Source organism: Microcaecilia unicolor, chromosome 5 (assembly GCF_901765095.1).
Source record: "Microcaecilia unicolor chromosome 5, aMicUni1.1, whole genome shotgun sequence".
NCBI classification, from domain to species: domain Eukaryota; kingdom Metazoa; phylum Chordata; class Amphibia; order Gymnophiona; family Siphonopidae; genus Microcaecilia; species Microcaecilia unicolor.
Genome location: NC_044035.1, coordinates 208823709 through 208842018, shown reverse-complemented (window position 1 = coordinate 208842018; position 18310 = coordinate 208823709). Strand labels below are relative to the sequence as shown.

The following is an 18310-nucleotide window of genomic DNA, read 5'->3' as shown; positions in this document are numbered from 1 at the left end:
ATAAATAATTCTTTGTGTTTCTATAGAATTGAGATGGTATCCGTTGAAAGTGGTCATAGCAGTTGAGTAATGCTAAATATTTGTGGACTTAAAGTTTGAATACCAATGACAATTTTTTAAAAAAATGACATATAAGCGTATTTTTTGTGATTCAGGACTTAAATTAGCAGCCTGTAATGGTAAACTTGGAAATGTACAATCCTATAATCAAAATGGTCTGCCTACCCGAATGATCAGATGTGCCTGCTAAAACATAAGCACACGATAACCATTTTTAAATAAACCTAATAGTTACAAACTTTTTTAAATTGTCAGGTGAGAATAAAATGACAATTTCTGAATCATGTATTAGTGATCAATTGCTTATGCTGGAGAAATGGACAAATAATTCCGACTTTCTGAAGCGCCAAGTTGGATTCTGTGCCCAGTGGAGTTTAGACAACCTTTGTAAGTGAAATTTATTTTATTTGTTTTGTATAAAAGCAATAAATATGATTGTCTACTATCTCTGTTATAAGCACATCTCTCTAATGCATTTTATTGTGGATATCCTGAAAACCCAATTAACTGGTTGCCCCACCACGTGTTGGAGAGCCACCGGTATAAGGGGCATATGAAACTCATTTGAAGGTAGATATAATGCCAGTAATCATTGTGCAGAAAATTTACACCAGTACCTACTCAATGCCAAGTGTACCTGAAAATGGTAATGGCCTGCTGCCTCACTGTTTTAGATTTTTCCTCTCCTATTCCTACATTCCCGACCTTAGGTCCCTTTTTCTGTCCTCAGTGCAGAGTCCTGATTTGTTTTCTCTATGTCCCTTGGTCCTATGCCTTTCCATCATCTCAGCCTTTCTGTAAGGACAAGCCAGGATACTAATATTCTCACATGTGTGTGATGATGTTTGACAGAACCCCATGAGGAAACAGTTCTCCGACTTCAGAAAAAGCCTTCCTGCCTGCCGCTGTCACTGCTCCCCCCCCCCCCCCCCCCCAAATCAACTTGTCTAAGGCATTTTCTGCCACTATTCTCCTTTCTTACTTGTGTAAATCCTGTCAGTGCCATGCGGGGTCCCTTTTCCTTGATAACTGCTTTAATGAGGTTTTTCAGACATTTCTAAATTTTCTTTTATTTATTTGTCAGCTGTCTCTGTCGGTAGGCCTAAGGCACCCACTCAAGTATTTTTCTTTGAGTTGTTTAATTATATTGCAGCTGTTTGTGCAGACATATCCCAGAAAAAGTTTCCCAGTGGCTTGTAAGAAGTATTCCCGGTACAGCAGGACCATATACATGACAGATACCCATTCTTTATGCCTGCAGTGCTTAAGTCCTGATCATGATCCTATTCCTTGTGTTCCGTGTTCACAGATGTCAAAGAAGGGAATTCATGGTTATGAGAAGCAGCATGATTGAATTTTTGGCACTTGTCAATCAGCATCAGAAATACTGATCTTCTTGGCTTCCAAAGCTGCATTGAACACAGGGGACCCATTGACATTGAGAGCATTTCAATCACCCTTCAAGTGTCAATAGAAGCCATTGAGATAGGTCATCGTTTGATCAACTTCTGAAGATGAGGTTGCTGGATGTCTGACAGTAGCTGGGGCACACCAACATCAAGCCCCTTTGGAGCACAACACCGAGACACGAAGATCACTGGTGTCCTCTAAGCACTCCTGACATGAGGGCCATTTATCCTTCATAATATGAGAGAGGATGCATCAGCCTCCACAGAACTGAGGCCTAGTTCTCGATACACCCGAGGTGACTTAAAAAGACATGGCCACTCTGACTGCAAAGCCATCACTTTTGATGACGACATCCTTCAAGGGGCAGCTGCTGAAATTCAGATGGTCTGCAGTCCTTCTGGAGAGGAAGCTTCCCCAGCACATCAGATTTCCGTTGCCTCAACGCCTTCAGACTAGACCTCACCAAGAAGTCAGTGGCTTGAGGCAGGCAGAGACTAATATCTCCAGTACAGTACTTCTATGTCTCAGAATCATTGTTCCTGTGCAACTGAGGGGGTATTCTCGGAGGAGGAGTCTACTGGTTTCCCATCAGATCCCTCACCACCACAGAAGACATCTCCCCAGAGGAGCTCTCATTCACCAAATATATCAAGGAAATGGCTAAGGCCATCTCATTTTCTTTAGAGATGAGGAAGGAAACCCATGGCAGAAACATTGGACTCCTCAAATTTGTTTCTCCCCCCCCCCCCCCCCCCCCCACAAAAGAAGCTGTGACATTGATTGTTCACAGAATCCTGAAGGAAGTGCAGTGATAATGAGACCCCCCCCCCCCCCCCCCCAGTATCTTGTGTTAATACAAAGGCTGACTGTATGTATAGAGTTCAAAAACCTATGGTATTTGAAAAGCTACAGCCTCCTAACCTTTCCATGGTGTTCAAATCTGCTCTCAAAAGAGTCCATAATACAAAGATTCTCTTCTCAGTGCCCCTGGGGAGAGAGACAGAGACCTTGGAGTCTTTTGGGAAGAAATTCTTTCAGAATGCTATGCTATGCTAACTTCCCACATAGCATCCTATCGGCTCTTCATGAACATATACTTGCAAAACATTGTGGACAGTATTGCAGAGTTTGCTGTCACTTTCAGGAGAAGGCCAATGATGCCCATGAGCTACTAAGCAAGGGAACGGAATACAGTCCATGCAATCTACAATAGCTTCAATAATGCATCAGGAACCTCCACAATAAGGATTGGCATCCACAGAATTGTGTGCCTATAGGCCTCAGACCTCAAGCCTAAAGTGCAGGAGAAGCTTGCTGATGTGCCATACTGTCAGTGAATCTCTTTAGAGATGAGATGCAGGAGGCTGCTGTCCTCATAAAGCAGCACTCAGACACTCGTAAAACACTATCCAGACCCTCTTCTGACCCAGTCTTCTCTTTTAGATGGTTTTATAGCGGAGGGCAAAAGAGGTCCCATTATTCTTAAAGGTGGTGTGGGTATCCTTATTCCTCAGGGATCTCATTCTCGTACAAAACAGCCTAAGGCCCAGAAATCATAGCTGGCTCCACAGTCAAAACCAGGGATGTGGTTTAGACTTTAGACTGTCTCCATCGGAGCTTAACCACAATCCTTGTAACAGTCCTGGACAACCTTCTGGTCGGAGGAAGGCTGAATTGATTTGCTGCAAGATGTCCCTTTATAACCTTAGACCAGTGAGTTCTGAAAGTTGTCCAAAATGGTTTCTGTCTGCAATTAGAAACCATTCCTCCAAATTGCCCATTGAAAGCATTGAAGTTAAGCTGTCAATATTGAGACTGACTTACCAAGGAACTCTTTTTCCTTCTTATAGGCCAAGGTGGTTGAACTCATTTCACCACATGAAAGAGGGTAGGGATTTTATCGAAGGTCTTCCTGATCACAAAAAAGATAGGGGAGGGGATGTCATCCCACACCAAACTTAAGAGCCCTGACCAAGTATCTGACCAAACATATGTTTGGGATGGTTTCGTTAGGCACCCTCATCCCCATGCTACAGAAAAGGGATTAGTTATGCTCTCTGGACTTGGAGGATACTTACATTCGCATACAGATACTTCTAAGTCGCAGGACGTATCAGATTTGTAGTAGGAAAACACCATTTCCAGTACTGGATCAAGAATATTTACAAAATATATTGCAGCCATAGCAGCATCTCTGTGGAGTCTGGGGTTTCCCTAGTTGGATGATTGGTCAAGAGAACATCAGAGGAAGTTGCAAAAGAATCAATTTGCATGACCATTTGGGTGCTAGAGCTATCAGGATTCATTTATAAACTTTCCCAAGTTTCAGTGATGGTCATAGTGTAATTCACTGGAACTCTGCCAGATATGATTCTGGCATCTGCAGTTCTTCAGCAAAAGTGGATCTTACCTCTTACATCAGTAATATAAGTGCGCAAGAATCAGCATATATCAGATGGTCAGAAGCTGAGGATGCTGAGCCACATGGCACATGGCCTCCACATTTCATTTAACTCCCATGACATGCATCAATTTGAGGCAAGCTCCATGGATCACCCAGTGAGTGCATGGCACTGGGAACTGTCAGGACATCATGCCTTTCTGTTTTCCTTCCTTCCTTCGATTTTATAGCCCATCCTACCAACTGCATCCAGAACATGTTACATGATTTACATCTATAATAAAAAACATAGTTCACACAAACATCAAATCAATTATACCAATTTACCAGTTTATCAATTAAACTGTCAATCAAAGCTCATTAAAACAAGTGAGTTTGTACAGCCTTATAGAAACTTAAAAGATCATTAATGGATCTCACCGCAGGAGGCAGACCAATGAATAAGAAAAAGTTTGTGAATGAGCACATTCCAACTGGAAAAATCTTGCAGAAAGCAAAAGAAAACATCTCTCACACCGAGAATGCAACACCCGATTTGGTGTATATATTGGTAGCTTTTTAGACACATAGATTAGATCCATATCATGAAGAACCTTAAAAGCTAATATCAACATCTTGAAAATACACCATTTACTGATAGAAGAGAGGGTGAAACATGATCTCACAATGCCAAATTTTTCAAAAGCCAAATTGCCAAATTTGAACCTGCTGAAGCCTCTTCAAGCTCTTACTTGGCAATCCCACAAACAGCTTGTTATAATAATCTATGCATGAGATTATATATGCATACAGCAGTTGGTCAAAATCTGACTCAGAGAAGTAACCTCGAATCTTAATCAAGTGATGCAGGTAATAAAAGAAGGAAGAAACCAATTCAGAAATATGGTTATTGAAAGTTAATCCTGTATTCAAAAGTACACCCAAACTATGAACCTGATCCTTAGCCACTATAGTAGTCCAGTCCCACAATAAAGATGGATGGGAGAATTTACAGTTATCCCTCCTATTCCAAAGAAATTCTGTTTTAGATGCATTCAATTGCAACTTATTCCTCATCATCCAACTTTTAATTTCAATCAAACAGTTCCTCAATGTCTCCAATTTAGTCTCTCAAGCATAGCCCAATGCAACATGCAACATAAAATTATTCATGGCGAGGCCCCGGTATATATGTCAGACCTCATAGACTTACCAAACAGGAACTCAAAAAGATCATCACACACATTCTTGAACCTCCATTACCCTAGTTGCAAAGGACTTAAATATAAATCAGTGTATGCATCAAGCTTCTCCTACATCAGCACGCAACTTTGGAATGCACTACCAAATGCCATAAAAACAACACACGACCTGATAGCCTTTCGGAAAGTACTAAAGACTAATCTGTTCAAAAAGACATACCATAATGATCCTTCATAAATGACCTGACATCAAAACTCTACCAGAACCAACAAAATCGAACTCTCTATACCTGTTTGCTTCAATCAATTTGTCACTAATGAACGTTAATGCATTACCCCCTTATTTCTCACGCCTGAGATGTACTGTTTATCTAATTTACTTTATAATTTATTTTAACATTTATGAACTTTAAACGTATTACAACTTTGTATTTCTCTTTCCGGAAATGGCAATCGCCATTACGGCATAATGCAAGCCACATTGAGCCTGCAAAAATGTGGGATACAAATGCAACAAATAAATAAACTAAATATCAGCAGGAAAAGAATGAACATGAATTCCATACTTCAAAGCAATATCAATTACTGAATGTAGGTATCTGTCATCACTCCACTCTGGAACCCTCTATACTGATGAATGATTTATTCTAATCTAGTAAAGGAAATACTATTCCAAATTGCTCAAATTCAAAAGGTTCTAATGATTAGATGCATCCAACCTGGGATAGGGAGCTCATGTACATGAGCTTCGTACTCAGGATCTATAGTGTGGTCAGGAAAAGTTTTGTTAACTACCCTGGAGTTATGAACAATCTGAAACGTTCGGAGGGCTTTCATAAATTGGTTGGTTATCAAATCAATTTAGTCTAATTCAGACAGACAACTAGGTTTCAACGTATTATATGTATTATATAAATAAGCAGGAATGGACAGATTTGTATCTCCTTTGACAGCAAGCATCCAAAATGTGGACGTGGGCCATCTCACAAGGGATGTTCCAAAAAGACAATTGGCACACAAACTGATTTAGATTCTGCAACCTCATAAGCAGTTTTTGGATGAGAGCATTGCCTAGAAGAGTTTTGAGAATGGGGCACTCCCTCAGTAGATCTTATGCCACTTGTCATAGCAAGAAAGTCTCTCAGTTTTGTTCTAGACTAGGATCCTATGGCAAATTAGCTTTGGATACCGTCCTCTTTCATTGTGGGAGCAGGGATGTCTGTACACGTATCCTCTAGTACCTCTAATAATAAAACTCTTTTGCATCTCATAAAGGATCAAAGAACTATAATTCTGATCACTCCCTACTGACTGAGACAGATATGGTTCCCTCTTCTTCTGGAGCTTTCCTCCAGATATCCATGGAGTGTGGAATTTTTTCCATAACTAATAACTCATAATCAGGGATCCCTATTACATCCTGACCATCAGTCCTTAGCCCTCATGGCTTGGATATTGAGAGGGTAGCAGTGGATTCCTCAACCTACCTGATATTGTGTCCTAGGTTCTGTTAGCTTCCAGAAGAGTTTCCACCAGGAGGTCTCACCATTTTAAATTGAAGAGGTTTGTTGTCTGGAGTGAGGGAAAGGCCCTAGATTAGAGGTCTTCCAGTCCAGTTCTCGAGGCCCATAGCCCAGCTTGGTTTTCAGTGAATGCAAATAGATCTCATATATATATATTGCTAACAATATTCAATGCTGGGTTATGCAAAATATTTAATAACTGTACTTTATATTGTTAATATACAAATCTCAAACAGTTATACTCAATGCTTTTTATTCTTAATACAAAATGTACCATATATATTTCCTCCAGTTGTCAAATATCCTACATACGTACTCATTCACCCTACATTCATACAACTTCACACATTGAGAACACTAACTAATACAAATACTCACTAACTATCCTCACAAGCCCATTGGTTCTAACATATCACTTATAATTCCCAATCCGTGCATTAACTCTCAAGTCAGATTCTGCAGCAACTTGATAAGTTCATCTATAAGAGTCTTTGTAGTCCCAAATAATTACTCCACGTATTATTTCTTGTAATGCAGGTACGCCTCCAAAAAGTTCTCTCGCTTAAAGGCTTCTTGGTAGAATAGCATAAACAGTTCAACAGTTCTCAAACTTGATGTGTAATCAATCCATCAACATTGCTAGAACACCCGAGACTCTGCATTTCGCTATTAAAGCGTCATCAGGAGTTGGGTTCAATTTGTAGATATTCAGCATTCATGGATACAAGATGGGCAGGAACTCAACTGTCCACAAACATTCATACCCAGCAAAAAAACGCTGGCGCCGACTGTGTAGAGTCTGGGGTGTTAATGCACGGATTGGGAATTATAAGTGATATGTTAGAACCAATGAGCTTCTGAGGATAATTAGTGAGTATTTGTATTAGTTAGTGTTCTCAATGTGTGAAGTTGTATGAATGTAGGGTGAATGAGTACGTATGTAGGATATTTGACAATTGGAGGAAATATATATGGTACATTTTGTATTAAAAATAAAGAGCATTAAGTTTAACTGAGATTTGTATATACATATTCATTGGGTAAATCTTGAAAAACAGGGAGGTGGTGCAGAAAAAAACTGTGGCAGAATTCAAAATGGCATGGGATGAACACAGAGGATCTCTAATTAGAAAATGGCTGGTATAAAAAACAGGGTTGCATATGTGTTTTGCATGTCAAATGGTGCTTAGATGGCAACTCTGGCTATTTCAGCATACGGTCCGAGTCCCACATATAGCATTCCTATTTAGGATAGGCTGTAGAAAGCTTCAACAGAAACTCCAGTGATTTGGAATATGAGGACAGTGCGGGGCAGACTTTTACAGTCTGTGTCCTGCAAATGACAAGATGGATTCGGTTAGGCTTTGATGGCAACTCCAGTAGTTGGAACATAAGGACAGAGTCGTGCGGACTTCTATGGTCTATGTCCCAGAAATGGACCATGATCAAGTATATAATATCACGTTCATTGTTGATTTAATCTAGAATTGAGAATGAATGTGACTGTTGGGCGGACTGGATGGACCATTCAGGTCTTTATCTGCCTTCACTTAGATCCTTTTCTTTTCTTTCCTGTCCTACACAAAATCTAATTGAATACCTTCTATACTTCTTAGATTCTGGTCTGAAGACCAACGCCACCTACACTAAGGTGAATCCTGCATCAAGTAGAAGGTAAAACCCATCTTTGCTCAGCCTTTTAGTTAGTTACTTTATATGGGACTTGCTTTTACTGAAGCCTCCCACAGTGTTGTGGAGTCTCAACATCATTTGGTATACATTCAAGTATAATAGGTATTTTTATACCACTTTAGGGCTCGAGGCAATATAAGGTTAATTGACATACCCAAGATCACAAGGAGCTTCAGTGGGATTTGAACCAGATTCCCCTCTAACCTTTAAGGTACTCGGCTGATGAAAGCTCCTTTTGAAGATACTTGTCACCTAAAGTACCTGACCTGGAAGGTCTTGTTTTTGGTGGTATCTTACACAATGTTTTTCAACAATAAAGTGCTCCTATGACCTCATCCTAAGTTCCTTCCTTAAGATAGTGTTAGAATTCCATCTTAACCAGTCAATTCTAAGAGGACAAGCAGGCTGGACATCACGCATGGCTGGACATCATCACGCTTGGGTCGTCGTCCGCGACTGCCTGAAAGTCAAACAAAAAAAACTTTCAAAAGTTGTAGAAGTGGCGTGGCGCGCATGGGGACAACGCACCGCGCATTCGCGCGAGTGACTTCCCGCCCGCGATGCCCGCGCACTTCCCTCAGTTCCTTTTTCTCCGCGACTGCGAAGGGGTGGTGTTTTTTCACTGCTCCGTTCGGTTTTGCCCAGGAGATCATTTTTTCGCGTGTATCGCATCCTTTTTTCTATTCTTTTTCTAATAGTTACTTCAAATTTAAAAAAAAAAAAAGTTTTTCCCCTTAATTTTTAGATTTTTCTCATTTTTTCAAGTTTCTTTTCTTTTTCGTTGTGGCTGTCTTTTTTCCCTTTTTTTGTGCTTTTTCAAGTGGCACCATCGAGCCGTTTGATTTCGCGGACGCTATTCTCCTGCCCATGTCAACGAGGACTCCCAGCGGCTTCAAACGCTGTACTCACTGCAACCAGACCATCTCGTCTACCGACCCTCACGCGTGGTGTCTCCAGTGCCTCGGGGCCGATCATCTTCCAGCTGCTTGCAAGCTATGTAAATTAATGAAGAAAAGGACCCAGGTGGCTCGAGAGGCTCAGTGCAAGAGACTTTTTTCGGATCGGTCCGGACCTTCAACAAAGGCATCGGTACCGAGGTCGTCGACGTCGAGGGAAGCAGCACCAAGAGTCCAGGTAATGGCTGCCGAGAGACCACTTCGAGCTGGGAGCAGCGAGGCATCGAGTGGGTCTCCACCCGTCTCGAGGCCTACTGCTGTGCAGGCCCCCCGGGACCGACCTGAGTCGGACCCGGCCCTGAGGAAGCATGAGGATCCCACATCCTCATCGGTACCGAGGAGTGTCGATGACGGGCGTCGGGCAAAGGCTAAGAAACATCGCCATCGATCTCCTTCCAGACACGGTACCGGGAGCCGAGGGAGTCAGCACCCGAGAAGCGTCGGCGCCGGGAGGACCGCTCACCCTACATTCAGGAGGTGCCGATGCGTCGGTCGTCCGGCAGCCTGGTACCGGCTCTCGAGCCCCCTCAGATTCTGGCACTGACTCCTGCACCGGCCCCACAGCCTTTTCCGATGGCAGCTCTCGATGAGCATCTCCGGGCCATTCTTCCAGGAATTCTGAAAGGACTGCTTCGTCCATCTGCTTTGGTACTGGAGGTGCTTGCACCTCCCGTGCCTACTGCTGAGACGGCATCTGTCCCATTTCCTGTGAGGAGGTCCCCGAGCCGGTTGCCACCAGGGTCGACTCACCCTCGACGTTGGTAGAGGAAACTTCGCTGGAGTCCAGGCCAGGGGTCGACTTCTCGACGTCGATCCTCGAAGTTGAGACAAGCTCGGGTTCTGGCTGCTCTTCAAGAGCTTCTGTCCGATGCCGAAGAGGAGAACGTTCATGGGGAGAAGAGGAAGACCCCAGGTATTTTTCGGAGGAAGACTCCTGTGGGCTTCCTTCTGATCCTACTCCACCTATTGAAGTCAGACAGTCTCCACCTGAGAGTCTTACTTTTTCATCTTTTGTGCGGGAAATGTCTAAGGACATCCCATTTCCCATGGAGGTTGTGGACGAGCCCAGGGCTGAGATGCTCGAGGTCCTGGATTATCCTTCTCCACCTGCAGAGGTTGCAACGGCCCCCTGCACAATACGCTCAGGGAAGTGATGTTGCGGAATTCGTCTTGCCCTATCTCTAATTCAGTTGTCAACAAGAAGTCCAAGTCCCAGTACAGAGTCCATGGTGAGCCTGTGATGGTGAAGGCCCAACTTCCTCACGATTCTATGGTGGTGGACTCTGCTCTCAGAAGATCCAAGAGTACTAGAGACTATGCCTCGGAGCCCCTAGGCAGAGAGTCTAGGACCTTGGATTCTTTTGGGAGGCTTGCTGCCAAGATCCAAACATACCAGCTGTACACGAGCATTCACTTACGGAATTCGGTGAGGCAACTGTCCAGTTTAGTTGAAACTGTCCCTCCGGAGCTTGCTGAACCTTTTCACCTGGTGGTCAGGCAGCAGAAGGTGTGTCGCAAATTCCTGGCCAGGGGGGCTTACGACTCTTTTGATGCCGCATCCCGAATAGCTGCTCAGGGAATTGTGATGTGCAGACTCTCATGGCTGCATATCTCAGACCTGGATCAGAAGACCCAGCAGCGAGTGGCGGATGTTCCTTGCCAGGGGGATAATCTTTTTGGAGAGAAGGTTGAGGATATGGTCGATACCCTCAAGAAGCATCATGATGCAATGGATTCTCTCTCCCGCCAGACACCTTCTTCTACTACCTCCTCCACTAGGAGGTTTTTTAGAGGGAGGAGGAGTGCTCCCTATTCCTATAATAGACGTAGGTACACTCCTACCTCTCGACAGCCTGTTCAAGCTCGCTCCCAGCAGGCTTGTTCTCACCAGCGGCATGCGCCTAAGGCCATTCTGGTTTCCCAGCAAAAGCAAGGGACGGGCTTTTGACTTTCTCCAGAGCAGCATAGCCGTGGTAAAAGTATCCGTGCCGGACTATCTACCTGTTGGGGGGAGGTTGATATTTTTTCACCAAAGGTGGCCTCTTATAACCTCCGACAGGTGTGTTCTTCAAATAGTCCATAGTAACATAGTAGATGACGGCAGAAAAAGACCTGCACGGTCCATCCAGTCCGGTTAGGATATGCTCTCAATCTGATATCCAAACCTCCAAATTGCCCACCGGGAGCTCAATCCTTCAGCTCCCAGCACAAGCAGGTACTTGCAGAGGATCTCTCCGCCCTTCTAAAGGCCAATGCGGTCGAACCCGTACCACCAGGGGGAAAAGGGCTGGGATTCTATTCCAGGTACTTGTACAAAAGAAAACAGGGGGGATGTGTCCCATTCTAGACCTAAGGGCCCTGAACAAATTCCTGCTCCGAGAAAAGTTCAGAATGCTTTCCCTGGGCACCCTTCTTCCCATGATTCAGGAAAACGATTGGCTATGCTCTCTGGACTTAGAGGACGCCTATACTCACATCTCGGTGCTCCTAACTCAAAGGCAGTACCTTTGATTCCGCTTGGGAAATCAGCACTTTCAGTACTGTGTACTACCCTTTGGTCTAGCATCTGCGCCCAGGGTCTTTACAAATTGCTTGGCAGTTGTCGCAGCATTGCTACGCAGACTGGGAGTGTATGTGTTCCCTTATCTCGACGATTGGCTGGTGAAGAACACCTTGGAGGCAGGAGTTCTACGATCCATGCAGATTACTATTCAACTGCTCGAGCTGCTGGGGTTTGTCATAAATTATCCCAAGTCCCACATGATTCCAGTACAGAAGTTGGAATTCATAGGAGCTCTGTTGAACACACGGATGTCTCGAGCTTATCTCCCCCAGGCAAGGGCAGAAAATCTTCTGGCCTTAGTGTCCTCAGCTCGAACATCTCAACAGATCATAGCTAGGCAGATGTTGAGGCTTCTAGGCCACATGACCTCCACAGTACATGTGACTCCCATGACACGTCTACATATGAGATCAGTTCAATGGACCCTAGCTTCCCAGTGGTGTCAGGCTACAGGGGATCTAGAGGATGTCATTCATCTTTCCACCGATTTTTGCAGTTCCCTACAGTGGTGGAACATTCGCTCCAATCTGACCTTGGGATGTCCATTCCAAATTCCTCAGCCACAAAAAGTGCTGACGACGGATGCATCCCTCCTGGGGTGGGGAGCTCATGTAGTTGGACTTCGTACTCAAATTTGGTCTTTTCAGGAAACAGGTCTTCAGATCAACCTTCTGGAATTACAAGCGATCTGGAATGCTCTAAAGGCTTTCAGAGACCGGCTGTCCAATCAAATTATCCTAATTCAGACAGACAATCTGGTTGCAATGTAGTACACCAACAAGCAGGGGGGCACCGGATCTTGCCCTCTGTGTCAGAAAGTCGTCCAGATGTGGCTTTGGACTCGCAGTCACGGCATGTTTCTCCAAGCCACTTATCTGACAGGCGTAAACAACAGTCTGGCCGACAGGTTGAGCAGAATAATGCAACCTCACGAGTGGTCACAACATGGACGTTGTCCGCCCTTCAGACCAATCACAAGGTTCCTCAATTCTGTTCCAGGCTTCAGGCCCACGACAGACTAGCGTCAGATGCCTTTCTCCTACATTGGGGGACAGGCCTTCTGTATGCGTAGCCTCGCATACCTTTAGTAGGGAAGACTCTGCTGAAACTCAGGCAAGACTGTGGAGCCATGATTCTGATAGCACCTTTTTGGCCCCGTCAGATCTGGTTTCCTCTTCTTCTGGACTTGTCCTCCAAAGAACCGTGGAGATTGGACTGTTTTCCGATCCTCATTACCCAGAACGAGGGGTTGCTTCTACATCCCAACCTCCAGTCTCTGGCTCTCACGGCCTGGATGTTGAGAACCTAGAAGTTGCCTCTTTAGGCCTTTCAGAGGGTGTCTCCTGAGTCTTGCTTGCTTCCAGGAAAGATTCCACAAAAAAGAGTTAAATGGAGGAGGTTTGCCTTCTGTTGTGACAGCAAGGCCCTAGACCCTTTTTCTTGTCCTACACGGACCTACTTGAATACCTTCTACACTTATCAAAGTCTGGTCTTAAGACTAACCCAGTAAGAGTTCATCTTAGTGCAATCAGTGCTTACCATCAACGTGTAGAAGGTCAGCCTATCTCTGGACAGCCTTTAGTTGTTCGCTTCATGAGAGGTTTGCTTTTTTCAAAGCCCCTTATCAAACCTCCACCAGTGTCATGGGATCTCAACGTTCTCACCCAGCTGATGAAACCTCCTTTTGAGCCACTGAATTCCTGCCATCTGAAGTACTTGACCTGGAAGGTCATTTTCTTGGTGGCTGTTACTTCAGCTCGTAGAGTCAGTGAGCTTCAAGCCCTGGTAGTCTATGCTCTTTATATTAAATTTTATCATAACAGAGTAGTCCTCCGCACTCATCCTAAGTTCTTGCTGAAGGTAGTGTCGGAGTTCCATCTGAACCAGTCAATTGTCTTGCCAACATTTTTTCCCCGTCCACACACCCGCCCTGGTGAAGACAAGTTGCACACCTTGGACTGTAAGAGAGCATTGGCCTTTTACGTGGAACGGACAAAGCCCCATCGACAGTCCGCCCAGCTGTTTTTCTTTTAATCCCAACAGGATGGGAGTTGCCATCGGAAAACACACCATATCCAATTGGCTAGCAGATTGCATTTCCTTCACTTATGCCCAAGCTTGGCTGACTTTAGAGGGCCATGTCAAGGCTCACAATGTTAGAGCCATGGCTGCGTCAGTGGCTCACTTAAAGTTAGCCTCCATTGACGAGATTTGCAAGGCTGCAACATGGTCATCAGTCCACACATTCACTTCTCACTACTGCCTTCAGCAGGATTCCCGACGCGACAGTCGGTTTGGGCAGTCTGTGCTGCAGAATCTGTTCGGGGTTTAGAATCCAACTCCACCCTCCTAGGCCCTTTTCTGTTCTGTTCCAGGCTGCACTCTCATTTAGTTGTGTTTATTTTCAGGTCAATCTGTTATGTCCTCACTGTTGCGAGGCCAAATTGACCTATGTTCATTGTTTTGAGTGAGCCTGGGTGCTAGGGATACCCCATGCATGGTGATGTCCAGTCTGCTTGTCCTTGGAGAAAATGAAGATGCATACCTGTAGCAGGTATTCTCCGAGGACAGCAGGCTGGACATCATCACAACCCACCCTCCTCCCCTCTTGAGTTGTTGCTCTTCTCGTTTGCTTTTCATATAACTGAGGGAAGCACGCGGGCATCGCGGGTGGGAAGTCACTCGCGCATGCGCGGTGCATTGTCCCCGTGCATGCCACGCCACTTCTGCAACTTTTGAAAGTTTGTTTGACTTCTGGTCTCCTGGGCCCTCACGGACGACGACCCATGCGTGATGATGTCTAGCCTGCTGTCTTCGGAGAATACCTGCTACAGGTATGCATCTTCATTTTATTGTTCAAACATTTTTTTCCGAATGCTCATGTCCACAAGGGTGAAAGTGCACTGCACATTTCCGACTGCTAGAGAGCCTTGGCCTTCTATCTAGAGCAGACTTAAAGCCTATAGAAAATCCAACCAGCTTAGCTTCTTTTGTCCCAAACAGGTTGGAAGCTGCTATTAGGAAACCCACTCTTTCAAATTCTCTTAGAGACTGCATTTCCTTCACTTATGCCCAGGTGGGCCTGACTCTAGAAGGTCATATCAAAGCTCATAATGTTAGAGCTATGGCTACATCTGTAACCCACTTGAGATCAGCCTCCATAGAGAAAGTTTTCAAAGTTGCAACATGGTCTTAGGTCCACCCATTCACGTGTCAACGTAGTTTGGAATAGGACTCCTGATATGACACTCACTTTGGCCAGACAGCCAAAGTTATAATGGTGGTGGTTCTGTTATTGAGCCTTACCTGTTGTAAGGCCATCAGTTTATTATCCCTTTTCTTGTTGAAAGCGTGTAGCTAGGGAGGCCCACATTTGAGCATATTAGTATCCTGCTTGTCCTCAAAGAAAACAGTTACTTAACTGTAGCATATGTCCTCTGAGTACAACAGGATATATCTTCACTTACCTTGCCTCTTCCCCTTTGGAGTTGTATTTTATTAGCTAGAGATGACTGGCTAGTTCCCGCATGATAGTAGCAGGGTGGAAGATGTATATGAATGCACAGCGAGTGCTCTCAAAAAGTTTTCTGAATCTGGAGAGCTGTTCTCAAGTGGGGCTTCTTCATATGATGACATCTACATCCAAAGATATATATCCTTCTGTCCTTGGGGAACACCTTCTACAGGTAAGTAGTTATCTCCCATGGTACCCTTGTGTATCTCTGTTCTTGCCTGCCTTGCATCACTTTGTAATTCTTCTCTCTATCTATAGGAAACAAAAATCAGCAGTAGTCTGTAAAAACTCTGAGGGGACAAGAGTTCCCCTTTCCTTACCATCCTTATCAGATGAGTCCAGAGCATGTGGGATGTGCCCATTGACCAGCAGATGGAAACAGATGTGATGTTGAAAGCTGTGCCCTATATGAGGACCATGCAGCCTTAGCTCCCCATTATTTCTCTGTTTCCAGCAGATGGTGATGTGCTGACCATGCAGCTTCTAAACAGATTTGTTTATGGTTTATTAGAAAATTAATATACTTCCTTTCTTTGGATAAAAATAAGGTGGTTTACAATTATTAAATTAAAACACACATGAATCAAAAAAAAAAAATGCCATAATTTTGACAGGCTAGAAAAAGAAGTGGATGCTCCTGGGTCAGCTGGAGAGATTTTATCCCAATTGATTAGGAGGTGACATTAGTCTTCAACTCGGGGGGGGGGGGGTGAATTTATAATATCAGCTTTGAGGTACAGCTGAGAGGATAACTCACAGGATTCTGAGTCTTCTCACTTCCCATCACCCCTTTCACAGTACCATATAAAGCTACATCTGAAATGTGGGGCAGCAGATAGGATTTTTCTTCCACATTGTATTGACCAGCTAGCCCTTAGAACCTTGGGTTCTCAGCCTCGAACCATGTCAGAGAAGAGTAAAGGCTTCAGAGGTATTTAGCCGTAGCTTTGGGCTATGAATGGCTTTTTCCAAGGGACCTCAGTCTGTAGCAGTGGTTCTCAACCTTTCTTGTGTTGTGACACATCTGACAGGCAACGTTCATGTATGTGACACATCGAATACTAAAATTCACAGCTGAACAAAGCATACCTAAATATTGTTTAACTGTAAGTTTAGTATGAATTTCCATATCCATATCAAACAGCTGTAATCAACACATCAGTTCCAGCTTTCTCACGTGTCGTACAACAAAACGAATATATATTCAAATTCTAGTGTCACCTCAGTAACAGCAGCACAAAATCCGTCCTTTGCCAGATACTGTGAAGCAACACAAAAACCTGCAAATAGTGGGGAAGCAGAACTAGAGACTTGTTACTGGGATTTTAAGAGCCTGACTCTCAAGATTGCTGGTCTTCCCAGCTTGCAGGCACTGATGGTTGTAAAGGAAACACAGGCTTGCTGTGTACACCAAATTGTTTTTGACACACCTTCCACCTTTTGGGGACACACCAGTGTGTCCTGACACTGGTTGAGAACCACTTGTCTACAGCCAGAGTTTGCTGTCAGAGTATCCCCTAGAGTGGCTCTTGGGCAAAGCAGTGGTTTCATATTGCCTAGTCTCCAAAGAGATGCAAACCTTGATGCCAGGACCAGCTGAAGCTGAGCCATTCAGGCCACCGCAGCGGGCTTGAGTTGTGATGCGGCCCATGTGCCTGAGGTAAATTCTGAATGACTTCAGACAGAGTTCCAGTTGAGCCAATATGGGTGTGGTTGGCGTGTCCTGTAACTCCAGTTGTCCCTATTTGAGGGCTAATTTTAAGGGAAGCCAAGAGTTGGCCACCTCTCTAACTTTAGACAAAAGGAACTTTAAGTAAAACCACTATGTCTGCTCACAGCTCGAGAGTTGGAACATAAAAAACACTGCCAAGTTTATTCTGAAGCAATATCTGTAGCATAGTTTCTGGCTGCAGTTTCTTCCCTTGGTTCACATTAGAGGTTGCTGAAATCGATATCTACTTGTTTCTGTCTCCCACTTAATTGAAACCCTGGGAACTGGAGTTTCATTTCTTTTATTGTTTGCTTTGATTAGTGTACTTATAGTAGTGTTTTCCTCCCTCCTCCAAGTTTTGTTATTTGGAGGGGGTACCAAGTGAAGGTACTGTGTTTCTCTGAAGACTCGTTACTATTTGGGTTCTGCCAAGTACTTGTGACCTGGATTGACCACTGTTGGAAGCAGGATACTGGGCTAGATGAACCATTGGTCTGACCCATCATGGCTCTTGTTGTGTTCTTATATCCTTAGTGACATTTAAAAAAGAAATTTAAAAAATTAAAAAAGCAGGCACTTCTATTGGTGGTGCTATATGGCATCCTACCTGAGGCAGGAAAGGAATTCTGCTTCTCTACCCTTCTCTCTTGAAAGATTTTTTTTCTTTTTTCATACCTAGTGTTAGAGAGACTTGCACCATGAGGAGCACAATTGCTGCTCCTGAAGACTGTTTGCCTTGCAACCTGAAATTCACAGGATCAAGTTAGCTATTAATATTGAAACTTAGTCCTTTTATTTGACTCAAAAGACTATCCAGGTAGTGCACCCCTCATGGAGGAAATCTAAGCTTAATAGAGCTGCCTAAAAAAAGCAGTTCAGGCTAATTATTCGTAATAAGAAAACTAACGGACTCTACACACAGAACTTCACTATATGCTTTGAATCTGGAATGTTTAAAGAAAAAAAGCAGAAGGAAATATTTTTTCACTCAAAGAATAGTTAAGCTGAGGAACAGTGATTAGTGCATCTGGGTTTAAAAAAGGTTTGGACAAGTTCCTGCAGGAAAAGTCCATAGTCTGATATTGAGATGGACATGAGGGAAGCCACTGCTTGCCCTGTAATTGGTATAATGGAATGTTTCTTCTAATTGGGTTTCTGCCAGGTACTTGTGACCTGGATTGGCCTCTGCTGGAAGCAGGATACTGAGCTTGATGGACCATTGGTCTGACTCAGTATGGTTATTCTTAAGCAACAGCAGCAGCTATAAAGACCGCTTTTCTAGTGGAAAATTTTCTGTCC

The 18310-nt window shown here is 44.0% G+C and overlaps 1 protein-coding gene across 3 annotated transcripts in view; it reads left to right on the top strand.

The window, feature by feature from the left end:
- RSPRY1 (ring finger and SPRY domain containing 1) overlaps positions 1 to 18310 on the top strand; it is a 663702-nt gene that overhangs the window by 344368 nt on the left and 301024 nt on the right. For 2 of the 3 annotated variants that reach the window (XM_030203729.1, XM_030203730.1), the window contains one exon: positions 316 to 447. The exons of the other annotated variant lie outside the window; for it this stretch is intronic. In XM_030203729.1, coding sequence (XP_030059589.1) covers positions 316 to 447 — 132 coding nt within the window. The remainder of the gene's footprint in view (positions 1 to 315; positions 448 to 18310) is intronic. 3 annotated transcript variants of the gene reach the window in all.